We start from the raw sequence: 24,864 nt of genomic DNA, 5'->3' as shown, positions 1-24,864 counted from the left end.
TCATCAGGAAAGAGGGAAGGAGAGGGAAAGACGAAGGGATGTAGGTTTTAAGGGAGAGGGTGAGGACTCATTCCAATCCCGGGAGTGGAAAGACTTACCTTAGGGGGAAAAAAGGACAGATATACACTCGCACACACACACATATCCATCCACACATATACAGACACAAGCAGACATATTTAAAGGCCACATTCATACACGAAATACATTTTGCTTCATGAACAATAGGAGATGGATGAGTAATAATAACAATACAAATAATGATAAAAATTAGCTCCACTGCTTGCGTGTTATGCAGTGTGCACCTCTTTGTTATTGATGATGTAAAGCTCATTGCAGCGTGTGTGTGTGTGTGTGTGTGTGTGTGTGTGTGTGTGTGTGTGTGTGTGTGTGTGTGTGTGTGTGTACAGAAATGGCGGCCCTAGTCCCACTTGGGCCTGTTCTCGCCCACCGGCTGCGACCACAGAGCCGCCCTGGTGGCCCTGTACAGAGCTCTGACAGCGAGTGCCACGAGCAGCAGCAGCGCCCCCAGTAGCACCACCAGCGCCGCGATGATGTTGAGCAGCAGGTACTGGTACCACGCCAGGTCCAGCGAGGCAGACCTCGTGTGGTACGTGCCCTTGTGCCGTATCACGTACTCCATCCAGTGCACCGCCGTCTCCGTCAGCTTCTCTGGCCGGTCATGGAACAGGACGGAACATTTCTCCGCATTTTGTTTGTACTTGGGTTCGGTCAGGAGTTTATTGACAGCCCTCCTGAAGGACTCCTCAGTCAGCTCGCTGACCCTAAGTTTCATTCCGAAGCCATCGGCCTCCGCCCTGGCCAGGTCGGCGTTCTGGTCGCCGAACACCGGGATACCCAGCAGCGGCACACCGGCCGATATCGACTCCCATACACTCATCAGCCCGCCGTGCGTTATGAACAACTTCATCTTCTTGTGGTTGAGCAGATCATTTTGGGGAAACCATTTGCTCTCAGTTTTAGGTTCGCTGGCTGGTTGGGCACACTTTTGAGATCAAACTTCCACAGAACTTTCTGCTTCAGTTTGGAGAACACGCTGAGAATCGCCACCTTTTGTTTCTCGGGAAGTCTGAGTTCTCGATGTTACTGCCCAAACTGAAGAATATGACTCCATCTTTTGCGTCATCCGTGAACTTCTGCAGGTCCTGTGGTAGCTTCTTCAGATGCTCGATGTGCGTGCCTCCAACCTCTATTATGTTCGGTACCAGAGGCTGGGTGTAATAGAAGCTGACGTGAGTGTTCACCAGCAGGACTGACGTGTTGTGCTCCAGGTCTGCCAGGGACGGCATGTCGGGGTCATTGAAATGCTGGCGAACCACAGAGTCCAGCAACGGGAGGTAATAGAACTGCCGGTAGAATCTGAGGAAGTTGCCAAACAGCGAGTTTTGCGTGCACTGCAGGAAGCTCCTGCCGGTGCTGAGGGGCAGCATGGGCTCTGGCAGGTAGGCGTGTGGGAACGGGTTGCCCACCGTGTCGGTCATCCAGCAGAGCCCGCCGCCCAGCGCTGCCGCCCCCACCACGGGCACGCGGTACTTGTGGGCAAATGCCAGGTAGCAGTCGTTCGAGAACACCTCGATCGGGAGCAGGTCGAACTTCCTGTCGCCAGATGTCACCGGCTGCTTCACGCCCTCCGTCTCCACCGTAGCGGCACACAGCCGCTTGCCGACCCTAGACACCGTCAGCACTTCGATCAACCGCTCCTGCGTCGCCGACCTCGAAGAAATTTGGAGGCCGAGGTGTGGCACCCTGTGTGGCCTCCAGGCTGATGTGCTCCTAGCCAGGCGGTGGGCTCTCCTCAGGGAAGTAGGTGATGACGGTACGGGGGTTGGACAAAAATATGGAAACACAGGAGAAATGCATGCTTGAACACAAATGCTGATGGCTGCAGGTTACACTGTTGTATTTGGTCAAGAACAGTGCCTATGAAATGTTCTCAATATGTAACAAGTAACAGCTGTGGTAAGAAAAAGAGTTCTGTGTAATTGTGAGAGCATTATGTTGGAGCTAAGTGAATTTGGACATTGTGCTCATATGGTGGGTGTGTCTGTAACCAAGGCAGCTGACATGTATGGTGTCTCAAGGGTCATAGTATTGAAGATTTATACAGCATACAGGGAAAGTGGAACATCATCATCCATTATGTCACAGCATAGACAAAAGTGTGCATTGAGCTACAGTGAGAGATGGTCACTGAAGAGGACTGCAACAAAAAATAAGAGGACAGCTGCAAAAATAACTACAGATCTGAATGTCATTTGCATAAACCCTGTAAGCACTAAAACAAGATGAAAGGAGATCCATAAGCAGGAAATTTCAGGGGTAGCTGAAATTTCAAAACCATGCAAGCATGGTGCAAAAGCCATAAAACCTGGAGTATGGAGTAATGGAAGAAAGTCATTTGGTCAGATGAGTCTTGTTTTACACTGTTTCCAACTTCTGTTCAAATTTATGTCCCAAGAGCGAAACATGGTGGGTTTTGGTGATGATTTGCCAACCATGTCATGGTATTTAATTGGCTCCTGGTTACTCTGCAAGGTTACATTACTGTCAATGGTTATATAACCATTTTGGCTGATCATGTGCACCCCATGGAGCAATTTTCATTCCCCAGTGGTGCCACTGTGTCCCAAGAAGACAGGGCCCTGTTCACAAAGCTTGCATCACCGATGATTAGTCTTGTGCCACCACTGTCACCAGATCTCAATATTATTGAGCCTTGGTGGTCTACATTTGGAGAAAACAGTGTGTGATCGCTACCTATTTCCCATCATCATTACCTGAACTTATCACTATTTTGCAGAAAGAATGGTATGTATAGGATTCCACTGAAAACCATACAGGACCTATTTGTATCCATTCTCAGATGATTGGAAGGAGTTTTAAATGGTAATTGGTTTCCTACACCATATTAGGCATGGTATTGTGTTGCATTTTTCGTCTTTCCATATTTTTATCCAAGCCCTATATGTGGACATGATCTGTGATGCTTAACAATAAATTATACAATGTTGTGTCAGCCAAGAAGCAGCACAAATACTAGAAAACTGTTATTAGTATGTATTTTGTTTGTAATACTGTTTGTTCTTCCATTCCTCTTCGCAAAGTGATAACATGATAGTTCATAATTAGGGTGACTGTGGAAGTCTTTGCCTCTTACAGTACCAGGAATGTGGAACTCCGTGACCACAGTCAGATTTTATAACAGGTTTCTTACACACCATGTCCAATGTTAGATAAAGTATCATCAGAAACTGTGAGCATTAATTTGTGGCATTAAAAACTAATTTCTGTGAGTGGAAAAGGAAAGAAAAGTGGCATTAATGAAGAGGATGAATTTTTTGGTCCTGGACAGACAAAATTAAAACAATCCTTGCATTAAAGTATGCAGAAATGTTGTAGTGTGTGGAAAGAAGTGAAAAAAAGGAAGCTGAAACACATTATTTCAATTAAGATTTTAATCATAGCATGAAGGCTTTCAAGGCAGGTGTTGTGATCACTTAACACTTCTGGGTTGAGATGCTGTGGTGCATACATAAGACTCTCCCCTGACATTTTGCTTTCGATTCTGGCAGGCATCCTCCGAGGACAATCGGTGAACTGCAACGAGAGCAAGAGTGAGTGCTGTATATATCAGCCATCCAGAGGGCACCACTGTCAATCATGTGGTGTCAGCTGTGCTATGATCTCTGATATTACCAACTTTCTCAATTGAAATTAATTGATTATCACGCTGTTGCTCCAATATTGACATCCATATCTTATCCAGCTTAATGCCTTCATCTTTTCTATTAAAATTTCTGCAGTGTTTGGCAATCTCAATGGTGTCTCTTTACATTTGCCCATAATAATGTGATGTCTTTGCTGTGATGGTGGTCTCACTAAACTTTATTTCATGATCGCCTTCCTGAAACACATGTTCCGCTACAGCCAATTTATCAATATGTCTGAGGCGGCAGTTACTTTTATATTTACCCAGACGTGTGTTTATAATGCTTCTTTTTGTTGTGCCTATATAGACCTTTCAAACATTAATAGGCAGGGTGCACAAAATATGTGAACCAGCTCACTTAGATGATGAGACTGAACACCTTAGAGCGACATTCAAGAAGAATGGGTATTCCAACAGAGAGATAGACCGTGCACTACACCTTAGACTGACAACCAGGACGGATGAGGACTGACACCAACCCAAGGGGAAAGTGTTCTTACCATCCATCAGTAAGGTCACTGATCACATTGGAAAAATTTTAAGCAAGTACAATGTGGAAACTGTTTTCAGACCCACCAAAAAAATAACAGAATGTTAACGATCCACAAAAGATAAATGACATCCTCTAGCTACACTAGGTGTCTTTAAAATTCAGTGCAGTTGTGGAAAGGTCTATATAGGCACAACAAAAAGAGGCATTGTCAACACCCATCTGGCTGAGCATAAAAGGAACTGCTGTCTCAGACATATTGATAAATCGGCTGTAGCGGAACATGTGTTTCAGGAAGGGGATCATGAAATAAAGTTTAGTGAGATGACCGTCATGGCAAATACATCACATTATTATGCACGAATGTACAGAGACGCCACTGAGATTGCCAAACACTGCAAAAATTTTAATAGAAAAGCTGGAAAAGACATGGATATCAACATTGCAGCAACAGTGTGATAATCGATTAATTTAAATTGAGAAAGTTGGCAATATCAGAGATCATAGCACAGCTAACATCACGTGATTGATTGCAGCGCCCTCTGGATGCCTTATATATATGGAGCTCACTTGTGCTCTCGTTGCAGTACACTGATTGTCCTCAGAGGATGCCTTCCACAGTCAAAGGTGAAACATCAGGGGAGAGTCTTATGTATGGACCACGGCATCTCAGCCCGGAAGTGTTAAGTGATAAAATTTTAATGTAAATGACTTTACAGAAAATCCTTTTAGCTTCTGATGACCAGAATTCATGTCTACTATTTGAGATCTGAATGTTTGTGATAAGAAGTTACTAGCACAGCTAACTGCCTGTGGCACCCAGGCTGACCAAAGCTGTATTCACGCTATCCAACCCCGTGATTTTCAGTATTTTGAATAGACATTTTTAGTGTATAATCATCTGGCAGCCAGAACTCCATGGTAAATAAACATTCCTGCTCAGAAAAAACAGACCACCTTGAATGACTAGAGACAGGATGATCTTATTCACAGGACATTTACATTAGTATGTTTTACAGAAATAATTAGCATTTGAACCATGTCGGATCGCAGGTTCAATGTCAACATCAATTGTGGAACAAAAGCACCTACCGGTACAATGTACCTGCAGCTCTAATTGTCTCTGTAAACATAAGGTAATGGATCTGTGTGACCTGAGAAGACGTGCAGGAAGCCATGCAGGCATATGCACAAACCGTACTGTGAAATCGTTGAGTTTGAAAGAGGGCACATTATTGGCATGAGAGGACGTGATGCATCCATCTGGGAAATTGCTGCTTATGTGGGACCTCTGGTGCAACAGTGGAACAGCATAACATATCATACACTATCAGCGTTGACAGTCTGTTGCCATTTATTATGGCCTGGGTTACATGCATGTCATCCACTTATCCACTTCTGATACTCCAGAAATATTCTAGACAGCAATGGTGTACGGAATATCACTGGGGACAGGAATGGCATCAGACAGTGTTTTTAGATGAATCCAGGTTCTGTTTGTTTGAAAATGATGGCTGCGTTTTTGTTCGCCACAGACATCGGGAGCAGCATCACAGTGACTGCATTCAGACAAGACATATAGTGCCAATTCGAGGCCTTACGGTTTGGGGTACAATTGGGTACAAACACAAATCATGGTTGGTGTATGTTCAGGGCACAATTATCAGTGTGACCTACATGAACAACATCCTGCAACCTGTAGCCATACTCTTTCTGCACGATGCCCCAGACATCATTTTTCACCAAGACAATGGATGACCACATGTTGCTACACAAACACATCTTCTTGGTGTCACAGCATGTCAGCCTTTTGCCTTGACCTGCCAGATCACCAGACTTGTTGCCAATCAAAAATGTGCAGGATATAGTGAAATGACAGGTGTAGTGCTGTGACCCAATACCAGTCACTACAGATGAATTTTGAAACCAGATGAATGCAGCATGGATGACTATATCACAGGATACCATTCACGCCTTATATGTGCCGATGCCATTACATATGGAACAAGTTATCAGGGCCCATGGCGGACCCTGTGCCCATCAGGCAACAGCGCACATGCTGCATCCAGTTGACTGAAATGACAATCATTTCTGCAGTACATACTAATTTAGATGTCCTGTGAATATGAACAGCCTGTCTATAGTCATTTGAGGTGTTGTGTTTTTTGTGGACATGAGTGCTCCTAGCAAAACAGTACACTACAGCCATCACAAATAAGTAGATCTGAGAGAAAATTTACTTAATATCTTTCATAAAAATGCATGAAGATTTATACACAACAAGAAAAAAATATCAATATAAGAAAATGAAAGGGCAACAGAGGTATTAAGAGCCACAGTATGTTTATCACTACGTCATTGGAAATAGTGCAATGGAACAAGTATGTACAAATTATCTGGGAAGATACAAGCTGGTGTTATTGACAATAAACAGGTTGCCAGGCAGCAAATATGTTAAATTCCACCAAACATCACAGAAATTATAAATATGATAATACAGATTAACGGGAGACTAATTATTTTCTGAGGCTTTACAGTTCATTTATTCTCTTATGAAGCTTGTTGTCAACAGCTAGTCATAGCTGTAACACAACAGTAACATTCATAAACATAATACTATGATGAGAATATTTGAGAAATTAGACCTAAAACGGAGGCTTTCCAACAATTGTTCTTCCCAAACACCATTCGTCAGTGGAATGGGGGAGGGGAGTGGGTGGGGGTGAGATCAGTTAGTGGTACCAGAAGTACCCTCTGAAACACACCACCAGGTGGCTTGTGGAGTACATATGTAGATGTAGACATAAATCTAAATGATGTGACAAAGATTTTGATCACTGCCTCTAGAGAGAGTGATGATTACACACTTCACCACTCAGGCTTAACACGGTATAGAAAGGAGTGAAGGAGTGAGGTATTCAGCTACAGACAAGGTACTGGTGGAAGTACAACTATGAGGGTGGTTCGTGAGTCATCCTTGGATAGCTCAGTCAGAAGAGCACTTGCCCGCAAAAAGCAAAGGTCCCGAGTTCGAGTCTCGGTCTGTAAAAAAGTTTCATATCAGTGCACACTCTGCTAAAGAGTGAAAATTTCATTCTGGAAAAATCCTTTTACTTTACTTTTTAAAGCCTCTTTCAGTGCAACCATGGCTCTTGCCAAAAAAGATCTTAAACCTAAAAAAAAATTGGGCAGACAACTTCAAAGGTTTCCAGAACTTCAACAAAACACCATGTCAGATCCTATGAAACTGGCAAAATACAATGATCTTTAAAAACTTCTCATTTTCATCCCCCCACTCCCCCCCCCCCCAAATTTACCACAAATTCTACAAAGAGTAAAAACATGTAGCAGGGACCCAGGAAAGGAAGGAAAAGAAGAGAAAGAAAAGCAATATGAAGGGAATGGTAATGCTGAAGAAAAGCTAAACTGAGAGTGACCAGATCAAATTTATTTTATTGATTCTGATCAAGAGTTAAAGGCCTCCTAATAAATAGAAAGACAACCATTGTTATTTATCATGTACTATTATTTGAAGTATTGTAGAGGACAAGGGGTTATTTTTAGGAAATATGGTACAAAATAGTGATTTAATGTGTTTCAGTGTGCAATGCGCCAGCCTCACAACAGACGGCGGACGAAGGCTGGCCAACGCGTTATGCAGGTGACATAGTTTTGCAATGAGTGCTGGTATGTGTGTACGTGCGTGGCAGCCATCAATAGCCAGAATGCAGCATTAGCAGAATTATGCAGGCGCGGGCCACGTGTTTCGCAGTTGCGTTAGCCGACTCATCGAGAACCTTCTAATAAACACGCCGACGCGTACCTGGTGGGTTCAGCAGCTGTCTGCACTATTTCAGGGCATCAGAGGTGGGTGTCGGCATTCAGTTCGACTGATAAGGCGTTTGGTCACTGTCACGTCGTCGTCATCAGTGACGCTGTTCCTGAGGACCAGCCGGCAGAGGGCACTGAACACCGCTGCACCTGTCACTCCCAGCGTCGTCACAAGCCGCCGCGTTGCAGGGGCAAGCTGGGCTGGGACTCGTGCTGCTAACCTCCTACAGCCTGTGCAGCTGCTGACCGAGCACGGCGTCACGTTCACCGGGGCTGCGTGCATCAGCATGTCTCCACCAGGACACAGGCGGTGGGGCTCAGCTACCGGAAAACGTGTTGGAAGAACCAACAATAAAGAGGAAGATTGCTAAAAACAGCCACATTCTTCTACCCAGCTACGCCCTACAACCCCGACCACGTCACCTGCTCCGGTCATCCTATTACAAGTGGTGTCAGTTGGGCAACCTACGCATCACACACTCCTGTTACAATTGGTGACAGTAGTGGTCTTCTCCCTGGATTTGGAGGAAATGGTGGCTGGTAATTGATGAGGATATGTGGCACCTGAGAAGGGCAACAATGGATCAGCAACTCCTGAAACATGACAAGTAAGTGCCAATTTTTCGTTTGATGGTTTGTCTGAACCTGTAGCATAGTCTGTCTTCCCTTCCTGTTCTCCTTTCTGGGCTCACTGTAGTCTTGATTTGATAGCTGGTAGCGATGGAGCAGTCTGTGTCAGCCAAGGTGGCTATTCAGCAGCTAATTGAGCGAGTGTCAGAATTAGAGATAGAGCTTGCTCGGTTTAAAGAAGCGAGCAAGGAACGGTTTCCTGTTAACGCAGTAATTCTTGACACTAATGCTGCGTCTTTGGTCACACCTTTCTTGGGAAAAGCTGGGGAGTATGTTTTTTTTTTTTTTTTTTTTTTTTTTTTTTTTTTTTTTTTTTTTTTTTTGAGAACCTTAGCACGGCTGCTAAATTGGGAAATTGGGGTGCAGGAACACTTTTGCATGTGGCTAAGTTGAAAGTAACTGGGGATGCCAGAGTGTACGTTACATGCCATGAAGAATTAAGGGATGCTCAGACATTTGAAGTATTCAAAAAATGGTTGCTGGAAGGATATCGGAGGAAAAATATGTCTAGATATTATCGAGAACAATTGAATAGAATGTATCAAAGGAATGGGGAATCAATAGAAGCTTTTGTAGATTAAATTCGAAAAATTAATGTTAATACCTATGAACTAATGGATTCCGATATGGTTAATGAAGCCATTTTGCAGAAAGCTGAGCATAGGGCACTAGACGCATTTTTGCGAGGAATACAACCCGAAAACTCACACAAGATTAGGGTGGAATACCCTAAGACTCTCAATGAGGCAGTCAGAATTGCTGTGGCATTAGAGGAAGTTGAAGCAGTAACAAAGACGTGGGATAGGAACGCAGTGTTTAATGCAGAAATAAAATGTTTCAGATGTGGTTGGATGAGACACATTAGACGCGATTGCAAGTAAGTGCTGTGCAGGAAATGCAGACTTTGGAGTCATCGGGAGCGTAATTGCAATGGGTCCTGGCAGAAACATGACAGGAAACCGCAAGGTGGGCCTCACCCCCCTCAGTTAAACAGGGCAGGGGGTGATGTGTCGACTGTGCAACACCCCCAGTAAGGATTAATGCTAGTGCAGAATCAGTGGCAGATTTTTTTCTGACCGGGTTGGTGAGGGGCAGACCGTGCAAATTTTTATTGGATAATGGGTCTCAGGTGTCCGTGGTGAGTAGAAATGTACTTAGTAAAGTAGAATTAAAACCACCATGCTGGGCGTTAAGTGGCTTGCGTGGGGGACAGGTGAAGTCACTCAGATCAGCAGTGTTAAACTTCCGAGTGGAAATGAGGAACTTCCAGGGTGAAGGTAGAAGTTCTTCCAGTTGTTGGCAGCAGCTATGATATCATACTCTAATTGGATTTCCTAGTTGCACATCACGCAAAAGTTAACCTGGAACGGCATACAGTTGAACTGGATGGAATACAATTTCGCCTAGGTTCTGCAGCCGAAAAACCATTACTGTCACAAGGAAGCGGCCAGACATTGGGTAGGCCACCCAAACTGCGTACAAGGTCTCTTAGGGTTAACTCGTGGGATACTGTACCGAAGGGTACAGGGAAAATAATCTTGGCAGATGTTGGAGCTAGCGTGCCGGTAAATTCGTTGTGTGTCATTGAACATTTGTCTGAGAATGAGCTGCTGGATAAAATGAAGTGTTTTACACACCGTAGCATGTCCCACATGTGGGAAATAGAAAGGAAAAAAGGTTGTGACTGTCAGAATTGATAATTTTGGCCTTGAAGAGGTGCAGTTAGTATGGGGTACTGTAATAGCGAATCTGGAGATAATAGGGGAAGATGAACTGGATAAGGATTTCGCAGCAGATTACACAGTGCTGGGAGAGTCTGTCAGCTGGTCCGCACTGAGGGGTAAAGCAGCACATTTAGAAGGGCAAGACAGAGAAGTCATGGAGAACCTTTTGACGGAATATAAAGAGTTATTTAATTCTCATGGTCCACTGCCCACTACACTGTTAGTTCAGCATTACATCCCCACTGGGAATGAAGCACCAGTGAATAAAAGTCCATATCATGTTCGAAAGAGTTTACAGCCAGTCATGGAAGAATTTATTAATCAACAGCTTAGGGATGGGATAATAGAAACCTGTAGTAGTCCCTGGTCCACTCCTGTCCTAATAGTGGGTAAAAAATCACATGATGGGGTAAGGCATATCGTTTTTGTTGTGATTATCATTTCCTGGATCAAAAAACTGTATCGGATGCCTAATATCACTGAAAATCTGGATAATTTGGGCCAGTGTTGGTACTTCATGACCTTGGGTCTTCGAAGCAGGTACCACCAGTTGGAGGTTGCCCCAGAAGACCAACCAAAGACAGCTTTTCCAACACCTACAGGTCATTTTCAGTATCAGCGAATGCCTTTCAGACTCAAAAATGCTCCAGCATCTTACGAGGGCTGAAACCTAATCAGTGTATGGTATACTTGGATAAGGTAATTGTTTTCTCAATGGACGTGCAAGAACATGTGTGCCATTTGTGCAAAGTTTTCGATCATCTGAAAGCAGGGTGGTTAACTCTTCATATAGAAAAATGTCATTTTTTGTTGCAAGAAGTCCGTTATTTAGGTCATATTATAGGACAGGAGGGTGTCCGCACGGACCCACAACTTGTAGAATCAGTAATGAATTTTCCGAAACCCACAAAAGTAAAAGAGTTGCAGTCTTATTTAGGTCTTGCCAATTTTTACAGCTCCTCACGCACTTGTTGAAGATGGGAGCAAAATTTCACTGGTCAGCAGAATGCAAAGACTCTTTTCAAAAGTTAAAAAATTTGTTAACATCTAGTCCAGTTTTGGATTTTCCAGATTTTAGTAAACAGTTTATATTGTCTTGTGAATCTTTGGGCATTGTATTATCTCAGGAAATAGATGGGCAGGAACACTCGATAGCATATGCTTCCAGACAGCTAAACAATGCAGAAAAAAATTACTCAACAACCAAGAAAGCGTTATTGGCATTAATTTTTGGAATAACCTATTTCTGGTGTTATTTGTATGGACGACATTTCAAGCTGATTATTGACCATGCAGCACTTAAGTGGTTGTTAGGGCTTAAAGACCCAATGAGTAGATTAACTAAGTGGGCTTTGTGTCTTAGTGAGTACGATTTTGAAGTGATTCATCAACCGGGTAAATCACACGGAAATGTGGATGGTCTGAGTCATAAAGTATGTGACATGGAATACACAGGAATAAATGAGAATGAATGGGTGGAGGCACAAACCGCTGACACAGATTGTCAACGATTGTATCGTAAAACTAGGAACGGTCCACGCGTAGTTGTACCAGAAAAATTGCAAAGCAAAATTTTAAGGCAAGCTCATGATTCAATGGTCATTCAGGTCGAAGAGCAATGGAAAGGAGGGTAGCACAGAGTTATTGGTGGTCAACGCGTAGGCTAGATGTCGATCAGTAAGTAAAGAATTGAATTCCGTGCGCTCAACGGGCGGAAGTGAGTCATCAGAAAATTGTGTTGCAACGACTACCGGAAGTGGATAGACCTCTCCAATTACTGGGCATAGACGTCTTGGGACCTTTCCTGCAAACACCAGTGGGTAATCGCTATGTTTTAACAATAATAGATCACTTTTCGCGCTATGTGTCTATGACAGCTATTCTGGACCAGCGAGCCGAAACAGTGGCTCACGCCATGGTACATTAATCGATATTGAAATTTGGAACACCTGAAACTATAATTACAGATCAAGTGTCAAACTTTGTGTCCGATTTGATGACACAGTTATGCAAGGCTAATGGCTGGACTGAGAGAGCTCATCATACAATAGCTAAGATGTTAAGTTATTATGTAAATTCGAGACACAACAATTGGGATGCCCTATTGGCGTTTGCAACTGCGGCGTATAACTCAAAAGTGCATGAAAACACAGGATTATCTCCATATGAAGTATTGTTCGATCGGAAGATGTCATCTCCATTTGAACTGCTCAAGATCCTACCAGGAACCGTTATTTCGGCTGTTAAGGATTTATCCACAGTTCAAAACGAATCTGGCCACAGGTGAAAAAAATGAACACTAAAGCGTTAGAGAGACATGACAAAGTTCACAACAGAAAGGTGGCTTTACCCAAATATCGTGTAGGACAATGGGTGATGATGACTAATCCGTATGTGCCAAAAGGCACAACGAAAAAATTTGTATCCCGTTATCAAGGTCCTTTCCAGGTGATCGAGATGACATCACCAGTGAATGCAAAATTACAGCTTCCAACTCATCCTACTATTGAGCATGCGAGCCGAATTAGGCCTTTCAAGGGGAATTTTGAGGAACTTCCTTCATTGTCTGCAGTAACTTCTAGAGGAGAGAAAGATGAATCTAAGAAAAAGAATAAGAAAGGAGTATGTAAAGAAGAGAACCAAGTTAATTGTGGAAGCAATCAGACATGCTATTATGCTCTTAGGCCACATGTATAAAGGAAGAGCTGATGTGAGTTGTTTTTCTTTTGTTTCTCAAGAGGCTTGACGTTCTGGTAAGACCAGTAGTTCCAGCATAATGGGTTGCACTGAAGAGGGATGGGGGAAGGTGTGCACTCTCTCTCAGCATAGTTATTCTGTTTTGGTGTTGCAATTTATCTGAAGCCTTGAAGGTACGTCCTATATCAAGTGGTGTTTTGTTCTCGTGACAAGCAAACGTAATTATGTCCAAACATCAATGGACCTTAAGGGTAGACTGTAATATTTGGGCAGTTGAAGACAAAATCTGTAAATTCAAGGATACATTTAATGATCTTCATTTCATGATGGCTAATCAGTGAAGGTTTAATGACACACAGGGAGAATATCAGCTACTACGATCAGCTTTTGCACGCAATGCGCGGGTACCTAACCCCAGTACTGTTACCTTCGGAACAACTTCGGCAAGGATTATGGAAAGTTCAATCGGAATTGCCCGCATCCCTGGAGCTATTGATGACTTTAACAGATGAACACTTATCTCTCTATTACAAAATGGCCACTGTTACCAGTACGCAGACGGGTACCCTGCTGAGAATTCATATCATAATACCATTAACATGTAAGGACTGTAAATTTGAATGTTACGCCTTGCATACGTATCCAGTGAAGTGGGAAATTTTGCACAAATTTGTACAATTAACTGTACAGTAAATACTGTTAGTGGCACATAACAGACAAGCTCATGTGTTCCTCACCGCACAAGACTTGCTGTGTTGTCGAACAGGTCCAGTTACTATCTGCCCTGCTAAATTGTTACACACTGTTCCCAAATCTTGTGAGTATTCTCTATTCTGCTCTCGAGAACCAGTTGCGGAGTGCCCTAAGGAAATTATAGCAGGCATGGTGCAGTTCTTTCAGCAAGTGAGTCCACATTGGGTATTTTCAGTAATGGAAAACACAGTTGTCATTTGTGTTTGTTACGAGCAGGGTAAGCAAGGGAGTACGCAAAGAATAGAATTGCAGGGGCAAAGACTGTTAATTAACGGCACACAGTGTGACATTTCAGGGCCAACTTTCTGTTTACCAGCCGTGATTACTAGCGCTACAATCCTGAACATAACACGCACATTGATCTATGTACCCAACCAACTGGTGCAATTCATCATGAAAGAAAATCTCACTCTTTTGAATAGCACATAACACCCGACTTTGATCGCCTCTTTCAACCAGATGCTAGCAGCTCAGGATGGATGTATAACTATGGAACATCTTTTTCAACAAGTGCATGAGTGCCATAATGAGCATAAGCAACGCTTACTAGTTATTGGATCATCAACCATCGCCATCTGTATTTTTATCTTAGTCGTAGAATTAGTGTACTATCGGCTCAAGAGGCAGGTAGCTCAAATCCCGCCTCTTCCAACTTTTAACCTAAGGGTCCAGACAAAATCACTGAACAGTTGTGAGGCATTGCAGCAGAACACTGAGTAATGTTTATGGACAAAGGTTAGACTGAGGATAGAAGCGAATGAACACAGTGTAAATAGTGAATCAGTCGCATTTTGTGGTGTTTGTGAAGTGAACTGTACTTGTTTTGACTTTTTGGTTGAATTTGGGGATGAATTCTTTTCGTACGAGGGAGGAATTGTAGAGGACAAGGGGTTATTTTATGAAATATGGTGCAAAATTGTGATTTAGTGTATTTCAATGCGCAATGCGGCAGCCTCACAGTAGACAGCGGACAAAGGCTGGCCAGCACATAATGCAGGTGACACAGTTTTGCAATGAGCGCCGGTATGTGTGTATGTGTGCAGCAGCCATCAACAGCCAGAATGCAGCATTAGCAGAATTACACAGGTGCGGGCTGCGTGTGGCGCGGTTGCATTAGCCAACTCATCGAGAACCTTCTAATAAACACACTGCCGCATAACTGGTGGATTCAGCAGCGGTCTGCACTATTTAAGGGCATCAGAGGTGGGCGTCGGCATTGGTTTGACCGATTGGGCGTTTGGTTGCTGTCACGTCATCATCATCAGTGACGCTGTCTCCCGAGGACAAGCTGGCAGTGGGCGTTGCCCGCTGCTGCACCAGCGACTCCCGGCATCGTCACAAGTGCTGCGTCTGCAGGGGGCAAGCTGGGCCAGGCCTCGTGCCGCTAACCTCCTACCACCTGTGCAGCCATTGACCGAGTGTGGCGTCACGTTCCCCGGGTCAGTGTGCATCAGCACGTCTCCACCATGACACAAGCGGTGGGGCTGAGCTACCGGAAAATGTATTGGAAGAATCAACAATAAAGAGGAAGATTGCTAAAAACAGCCACCTTCTTCTACCCAGCCATGCCCTACAACCCCGACTATGTCATCCTGCTCCAGTCATCCTATTACAGTATTTCCTAAAATGCTTTGCTGTGGTATTGCCTTTCTTTTCTCACATTTTCATCATATTAATATTGTAAGAATTCCCCAAAATATGTCGAAGCACTCATTGTTTCTTCTTTAATTCAGCATTTTCACTTAGAGGCCAACAGTGGTAAGTGCAGCACACTATCAGAAATGTGCTGATAGTAGCAAGACCATTAGTTGAATAATGTTATATGTTTGGAAAGAGATTAAAAAAAAAAAAAACATTAGTGATGATAAATATATAACGTTGTATTATGATGCATTTATCCAAAGTAATTATAATCTGTAAATTCTGACCTTCATTTTCTCAGAATCTGAAAACTTTCTCTTACCTCCCTTGGTCTCTTGATGTCCCAGTTTTCCTCCTCCACCTCCATGGGAGTCTTTCCCTGATGCTTAACACATCGCCTATTATCATGCCTATTCTTGTAACTAATGTTTTCCCTATAGTCCTTTACTTGATGATTCTACCACTAGACTTAATTTTCAGCATCTTACTGTAACACAATATCTTAAACAGTTTGCTCCTCTTCTTTCCTTGTTTTCTTAAACTCCATGATTCACTCCCAAACAAAGCTATTCTCCAGATGTACATTCTCATAAATTTCTTACTCATATTGAGACCTGTAATTAGTACTAGTAGACTTGTCTTGACAATAAATGTCTATTTTCCTTGGTTGGATTCTTTCTTATGTGACCTCTTACTTTGTTTCATAGGTAGTAGAATGCCTTTGCTTCCCCTACTACATTGTTTCCAGTTTTTATGTTAATTCTGTTGCTAGTCTCATTTATGCTGCCCGTCAAGACTTTCATCTTTCTTTGATTCACTCTCAATTCAATATCTACATTTAATAGACTGTTCATTCCCTTCCATAGGTTCTGTAATTCTTCCTCAGGATGGTAACATCAACAAATCTTCGCAGTGATTTCACTCTGAATATTAATCCTATGACACGCTCGCCCATGTGATAATTCCCACACTTAGTGGTGTTTTCTTGCAGTGTTTTGGTACACTTTTCTCAAATTGAACAATTTTAAGTTGAAACTATTCGAAGATTTATGAAGCAGAATATTTACTATGAAATCATTCATTTGATTTATTTTGATAGTCTCATGAAGGATTCTGCTAAAGGAGCAAAGGGATACACATTGCCTTTTGAGAAAACAGCACTTCAAGAATTTCTTTCCTCAAGTAATACATTTCAAAATCTGGTTTCTGAACTACGTCTTGTAGCAATAACATTGCCAAAAAAGAACAGAATTCCCAATAGTTTGTTGGTACCCACCTGCGCGCATCCTACCTGCATGATAATTAGCAGATCATGTTCTTGCAGAAGAATTGTCAGCATTCCCCACTTTTTCTATGTTGCCTTTGCCACTTGACATTTTTGTATCACTGTCATTAAAGTCATTGTCATCGTTGTCATCTCCAAACAAAAGATATGCCAGCAATATCTGTTAGATAGCACTTACACTAGGTATTAAGACCCTTGCATCTGATGTAAAACTCTAAATATATGTTGTAGAGCCTCCCAAATGTTGATAACTAAAGTCCTGGAGATTGTTTGTAGAGCACCCCACACGGTGCCACCAGGCAGCCCAAACTGAGATCGGACAGCCCGCCTGAGTCCAGTTCATTGAGCATGGTTGAGGAGTTAATGCTGCTTCTCAGCCATTGTTTCATTTCCTTCATTGCTTCTCCAAAATACAGGTTGAGCAGTAGAAGAGAAAGAATGTACCATCTTCCATTTTCATCCAAACACATCTCCTTTGATCTTCCATTCTAATTATTCCCTGTTGGTTCTTGTACATGCATTAAATGAATATCTTTTGACGTAGCTTGTATCCAATTTTCTAAAGATTTCAAAGATTTTGCACCACTTTACATTTTCAAACACTTTTTGAAGGCTGCTATATCCTACAACACATCCTGCAATTTTGTAATCCTACTGACTTCTGTACTCATTAGTTGTTACCCTACACCTGTCTCCATCATTCTTTCTATGTGTAATGGTGAGTGGTTATGATTTCTGTTACCATTGTTGTTCTTGATTTTTGGGTGTAAGGCAGTTGATAACTGTCTAGGAATCTGAAAAAAGATGTTCCCATCCATGCCTTAACAGAATGTCCTTAGCAGAATGTGAACAATTAAGATACGGAAAATTTATTTCACTTTGAGAAATATATTTCTTTTTGTGATGTAAAATTCATATCATGTCAAGAAATATATTTGCCTTTGGGCTTGTGACAAGTGTGCAGCAATACAGTTGTTGTAAATGTTTCCATAGGAAACTGAGAAACATACATGCAACTTTTCTATTCTGTGAACAAAAGTGTCAGACATGAGTACTGTGATGAATCAAGCCAATAATATAAAAAGAACTGTACAATCCCAGTGGGCATCGATCTTTTTAGTTTGATACAAATAATTTTGATACACATTCATAAAAATGAGTTATTCTGTACTTAAATACTTATATCTTGCACATTTAAATTAATGTTTAAGCTTGAACTCAGGAAAATCTATTTTATTATTTATTTCAAAGTTGTGCCAGTGATTATTATTGACAGCATTATAAACTCTTTGACCTCTATGTGAGATTGCTTTTCTTGTTTGTTGGGTGGGAGGAACAGTCTTGGCAGGAATGTGTTGTGCAGTGGAGACACTTGGCAGAAGAGCTGTTGCAAGGGAACTTGATATTGTTTCTTAGTACTGTTGAAGGCAGAAATATTACATTTTATTAGTGCCGAGTGTGTAAATACTGAAGAATATATCCATTTCAAAGTGCAGAAACTATATTTATTGGAACAACTATTGGAAGTTACCTCAATAACAATCCTTTGATCATTTAATATTTCTTGGTAAATGGACAGTGACTTAGGGCCAACAGCACAATCCATGGAAGACAACAAAATCAACAATGAGCAAACAAAATAAGTACTAATTCAGGACTATAGATGAGATGTGGGACTCAATGCAAACTATCTATAAAAAATGGTAAACCTCTTGTTTGTAGACAGATCATTGAATGGGCAGTGTTGAAGAATCCATTACAGTACTTCTTTCTGTGACTAGGTTATTTAGTTACTCAGTCACTTCCATACTCTATGGACCACAATTGCAGTCTCTCATTATGATATCTGCTTTTTCTCAAATGTATGTTGTTTTAGTCTTCTACTGATATTGTAACTTAATAGATATATTGTCATACATAAAGTTATTTTCTTCAATAAATTTTTATATTTTCATTTCTCTCCATGGGGCTTACATAATGTATCATTTTTGCTATCAAGAGCCATTTGTTGTTTCAGAAATGAAGAACAATGTAAATTTAACCACATGTCTAATGACATCACAAAGGAGTTGACAGACACATCGCTGAAGTGTAATAAGAGCAACTTTCAGTCACCAACTATCCCCAAAGCTAAAACAACATTTACTTAAAGATTTAACTAAACCAGGACCTTTGACTTCATATACTCCAGTACAAAAGTTAGAATACAGATTCAGAAACTGAGAGAAAACACTTCCCACAACACAAAGAAGTAAGTAGTCTTATGTGACACAACCACTAACACTTAGTGAGAACTTCCAAGGTTACAGGCGATTAAGCAAATGTTCAACTAGTAAAGAAAGAACTTATTGAAGTCAAAAAGTCTCTACAATCTAATCCAGAATTCTCTTATCTATTTATGATTGTTGAACTGGAGGCAGCCCTTAGCCACACAAATGTAGAAAAGCATGCGTGGGTGGTGCCGCGGCGCGGTTTAGGTGCACTCACCTCGGATGCGGTGCGCAAGCTGGATGTCCTTGGGCATGATGGTGACGCGCTTGGCATGGATTGCGCACAGATTGGTGTCTTCAAAGAGGCCGACAAGGTAGGCCTTGCTGGCCTCCTGCAGTGCCATGACTGCGGAGCTCTGGAAGTGCAGGTTTGTCTTGAAGTCCTGGGCTATCTCGTGCACTAGGCGCTGGAATGGCAGCTTGCGGATGAGCAGCTCTGTGCTCTTCTGGTAGCGCCTGATTTCTCGCAGGGCGACGGTGCCCGGCCTGTAGCGGTGGGGCTCCTTGACGCCGCCAGTGGCGGGCGCGCTCTTCCTCGCTGCCTTGGTGGCGAGTTGTTTGTGCGGCGCCTTTACGCCGGTTGACTTGCGAGCCGTTTGCTTTGTGCGGGCCATAGCTTGAGAGCGGAGCGGTGTGGAGGTGAGGTGCAGTGCGGTGTGTGCGCGATGGCGTCCGGTGCTGCCTTGACATCAGCATGAATTTTTTGTGCACAGCGGAGTTACAATGTGAAAGGGGCTAGTTGTCCTTTTCAACAGAATTCTTGACACTGGAACATTAGCAGCAAAATTTAAGAGAACAGTCAGGGAAAAGAGGAGCAGCTGCAGAATACTTTTGCCCAGTTTCTCTACTTAGCTATGCTTACAAACTCTTGGAAACAATTATATTAAATCAAATGCAAGATCAAGTTAATTCTGTGGAACCACCTGAACAAGAGGAATTTAAATGTTGTAGAGAAATGTTGTAGAGCTGCTGTGAGCAAGTGCTCCCCTTGACTATTCATGTAGTAGCAACTAGAAGAAACTAAAGACTGGTGCAGTTTTCCCTGACCTAATTTCATGGTGCGGTATGAAGGTCTAATATTAATATGTCTGAAAAACAGTACCTTGCAAAACTCTAGATAACCTCTTAAGCAATATATTGAGCGATTGGCAGTTTAAAGTACACCAAGGCAAAAAGAAGAGCTGATCATGTGTACTGAATGATGGCTTCCTCTGAGGCTCTGTTTTTGGCCTGGTGTTATTCAATATCTCAATTCAGTTCAATTTAGTCTCTTTATTCATCCATTAACAATATACGTTATATGGATGTAGTCAATTATAATATAATTTCTTAAATTTAATTTGTTTCAAAAAACTTGGATAATCAATACAAATATTTTATATCAGTATATTATAAATAATATTACTTTTCCATATTCAGATATTCTTCAATGTTATAAAAACTAGGTGTTAGTAAAATTGTTTAAGATCTACCTTGAATTTATGAAATTCTTTAATTTTTATTACTATAGCAGGCAATGAACTAAAAAGTATTTTGGGCTGGTAATTTACACTTTTCTGGTAGAATGCTTCTTTTTGGGTGTTTCTGTGAAAATATTTCTGTTCCTCGTTTTATTTATTTATTTATTCCATATGATCTAATGATACACAGTGTGTTGCAGATGTCAGAAAATATCAGTTAACATTGTTAACATATATTAACATACAGTATCCTAATGTATTATATTGCAAAGATTGGTTAGGTTTACTTCACTCAAATTGCTCAATGTTTTCAATTTAACACAAATAGCACTATTTCTGTTCTAAGTATTCATTTATAGAGTAAAAATAGTGACACAACAACTATGACTTCACGGCTTTGCTAAATTTTATATTGTCGTCGATGGACTTAATACTAGTGGGAAGATTATTGAACAATTGTAGGCCCATGTGGAAAACTCCCTTTTTACACAGTTGAGTGTTTGTGCGTAAAACATGCAGATTAGAGTTTTTCCTGGTGTTTTGTTTATGTATTTCATTATTTTTGCGGCTCTGGAGTCATTTGGCACTATGTGGTTTCTGAAAAATTTTAGTCTCGAGAATGTATAGGCAAGGCAGTGTAAGTATTTCCAACTTTCTGAAGCTGGGTTTGCAGGAGTCTCTTGGTTTGCTCCCAGTAATAATCCTTGCTCTCTTCTGTATTTTGAATGTGCTCAGGGCAGTTGGAGAATTTCCCCAGAATATCACACCATATTTTAGGTGGGCTTGTATCTAAGTACACTTAAAGCATAACAGCCAGTACTAATTGTGGCATTTAATTTTCCTGTATGTGTATTCCATTTCATGTTATCTTGAACCCAGGAATTTGAAAACAGTGTCAGTATCTATTGGCTGGTTATTTATAGTGACAAGTGGCTGAGAAGAATTTGCATTTTGTGTTGTGTGAAAGTTCATGTAAGCTGTCTTTTTGGTGTTGATAGTTAATCTGTTGATTTTAGCCCAGTTGCTGAGTTTTTCAGTGGCCAAGTTCACAGCTTTTTGCACAGCCTTTGCATTCTCCCCTTTGAGAAGTACAGTTGTGTCATCAGCAAATATTATTGTTTTGTGTGCATCTACATTCAGGCTCAAGTCATTAATATACAGGAGGCAAAGTAGAGGTCCCAATACTGAGCACTGTGTTACACCTTGCTTTACAGTTTTATTACTTGATAGAACTTTGGTTATTGAGTTGGTTTGGCTATTAGTGTATTTCATGCTGACACTCTGCATCCAATTGGTTTGGAGTGAACCAATCAAATTGTTTGCAATTCCTCTGATACCATAGAGTACTATTTTTTTCCAGCAATATTTTGTGCTCAATAGTGTCAAAAGCCCTTGACAGATCCAGAAATATGCCTGTTATGGGTTGTTTTTTATCTAACAGATCTAATTGTATATTTATGCAATCATATACTGCAGTTTCAGTATATCTGTTGCTTCTGAACCCATGTTGAGCTAAACTTAGTAAATCTTTTTTTTCAATGAAGTCCATTAGTTTTTTGTGCATTATTTCTTCAAAAACTTTAGAAAAGCAGGATGAGATTGAGATAGGCCTGTAGTTATTCTTTATTACCACCTTTTTTTGAAGACAATAATTACTTCAGAAAGTTTCAGAGCTTCAGGGAAAGTACCTGCCTGAAAAGAACAGTCACAGAGGTGAGTTAATGGTTCAGCAATAGTGTATATACAATTTTTGATTACAGCTGCTGGGATACCATCAATTCCAGCTGAATATGAATTTTTGAACTCTCATTTTCAGTGACTTTGGTTATGAACATGATTATTTAATGTTGAATATTCCTGGTGAGTTTTCAGAAAGCAGACACATTCATAGATTTGTTAGCTTCCTAAGAGTCATTATTTTAAATTCTTTAAATATTTCCCTTTATCACACTCTACAGGGAGCCCCTTTCATTACTCTAATAGACCTTTTTTGAAGTCTGAAAGCTTGTTTTGCCATACATGTATTTCCCCAGAAGATCACACCATATCTAAGCAAACTGTTCATATAAGCAAAATGGGCACACAGCAATGATTCAGTGTTGCAAAATTCCCAAAGCATTCTTAGCACATAGCAGCATTTACTTAGTTTTTTACTCAAAACTTCTAGATGCTTTTCCCATGTCAAGTGCTCATCCACCCATATAGCTAGGAATTTTGTACATGGAGCTTTTGCAATAACATAGTTCCCTACCTCAGTTTTTAGTCTTCCTCTAGCTTTACTTTTAATATTACTGAAATTCATCAATCTCGTTTCATACTTATTTATGATCAAAGCATTATTGCTAAACCGTTTAACCGTCTAATTTATTGGCCTAGAGACACTCTGCTGTAGATTATACTCAGTATATCCTTTTATAAAAATGCTAGTGTCATCAGCAAACATCACCGTTTCTGCAACTGTCAGATGGTTTGGTAAATCATTTATATATACACAAGAACAACGGTGGGGCTAACATGGGACCCTGGGGCACACCATAGCTAGTTTTTTTGAAATCTGAAAGATACTCTTTGCCTTCATGACTTATTTGTACTTTTTGTTGTCTAACGTAGAGAGAAGAAATGAACCATTTGAAGGCAAATCCCTGGACCCCATAAAATTCTAGTTTCATAAGCAATACGTCATGGCTGATTAGATCAAATGCTTTAGATAATTCTAAGAATATGCCACAGCTTAATTAATTCTTGTCCAAGGCATTTAGGACCATTTTCATGAATAGGAAGACTGCTGTTTCTGTGGATCTATCCTTTCTAAACCCATTTTGAGCATTAGTCAGTATTTTATTTTTATTCAGGAAGTCAGCTAGCCTTTCATACATTACTCTTTCAATTACTTTAGAGAAACCTGACAATAATGACACTGGCCTGTAATTATTAATGTCAGTTGTACTATCCTTTTTGTGAAGTGGCTTTATTGTGGAGAGTTTTAGTTTTGGTGGGAACACCCCTGTCCTGAAAGAAGTATTAATAATGTCAGTTAGGTGAGTATCTATACTGGTAGGACTATGTTTGATTACCTTGTCTGGAATTCCATCAATACCAAAAGACATTTTATTTTTTAGTTTATTGATACCATTTCTAATTTCACATTCTGTTACTGGGTACACAAACATAGTCTTTTTACAAGTTGGTACTTTTATGTTTTTGTTGTTTGAGTTGCACAGACTTTTAATCAGGTTCGGTGCTATGTTCACATAATGTTCATTGAATATATTGACTATTTGTTGAACATATTCTATCACTTTACCCTCACTTTTAATTTTGAAATTATTGGTCTTGGTTTTACATTTTCCTATCCTATTGTTTATAACCTTCCAAACTGATTTTGATTTATTGCTTCCCTTGTTAACGTTTGAATCATTGCTTAGCCTTTTTGCTGCCTGTAAAACTTTCCTGTGGACCCTTCCATATTTCCTATAGTATGGTTTTATTGTTGTATTTATTTCAGCATGTTTGCTTAAGTTTCTAAGGCTGATTTTTAATCCCTTGTGTTACCCATGCGTTTGACTTCTCACTGCCTTTAATTTTTTTAAATGGGAATGCTACATCATAGCAATATTTATAATCAGTGAGAAAACTGTCATACTTTTTGTGTACATCATCATCAGTTTGTTCTATGCCCCACTGCACCCTTTTTAGCATACCATTAAAAACCCTTATGTTGTTTGCATTAATAAATCATCTTTGTAGGTATTTTTTTAGTAACTGTGCATTTCTTATGGTTCTCATTCCTTATCATCATTTTTAAAGCCAGTCTATAGGGCAGACCTTCTGAACTTGAGCTGCCAGAAATTCCAATATGCAGATGATATTGTAGTATGATATCAGAGTCAAGATCTTCCTGAATGTGAAGAACACCTTACAAACAGCCTCACTAAACTCTTCAATATTTTAAGACATGATAACTTAGACTTATATTTCTTTTCCACCTCTCTAATTATTTAGCATCAGCAAAGATCAGCACATAGTTTGGCCCTCTTGCCATAGTCAAATACAATGATAAGCCAAAATGCCTTGGTATCATTTTAGACAGAATGCTGGCATATCATAAACACCTTTCCAGTACAGCTAATAAGTTACAAACATAAGTGAAGATTGTGAGCAAGTTAGTAGGTAGTATATGGGGAGTAAATACAGACCATCCACAGCAGAATATTTTGCCCCAGTTTGGCTCCGCAGTGCTATGTGAAGATAGTTGATGTTCATTTGAATGCAGTCACGAGAACCATTAATGGTGCAGTAAGATCTACACTTATGTGCTACCTATCAATACTATTAGACATCTGTCCATTTCAC

At 40.9% G+C, this 24,864-nt stretch overlaps 1 protein-coding gene across 1 annotated transcript; it reads right to left on the bottom strand.

The window, feature by feature from the left end:
- Positions 1-421: 421 nt before the first annotated feature.
- On the bottom strand, positions 422-931 carry LOC126355624 (UDP-glycosyltransferase UGT5-like). Its single transcript, XM_050005987.1, has one exon. It carries the CDS (start codon positions 929-931, stop codon positions 422-424), a length of 510 nt encoding a protein of 169 aa, XP_049861944.1.
- Positions 932-24,864: the final 23,933 nt, after the last annotated feature.

The sequence above is a fragment of the Schistocerca gregaria genome, chromosome 3 (assembly GCF_023897955.1).
Source record: "Schistocerca gregaria isolate iqSchGreg1 chromosome 3, iqSchGreg1.2, whole genome shotgun sequence".
In the NCBI taxonomy this organism is placed as follows: Eukaryota; Metazoa; Arthropoda; class Insecta; order Orthoptera; family Acrididae; genus Schistocerca; species Schistocerca gregaria.
The sequence above is the reverse complement of the archived record's forward strand: the minus strand, read 5'-3'. Positions and strand labels throughout refer to the sequence as shown.

Coding starts and splice junctions, on each gene's coding strand:
- LOC126355624 (XM_050005987.1), bottom strand. CDS start 931: ATGAAGTTGTTCATAACGCACGGCGGGCTGATGAGTGTATGGGAGTCG.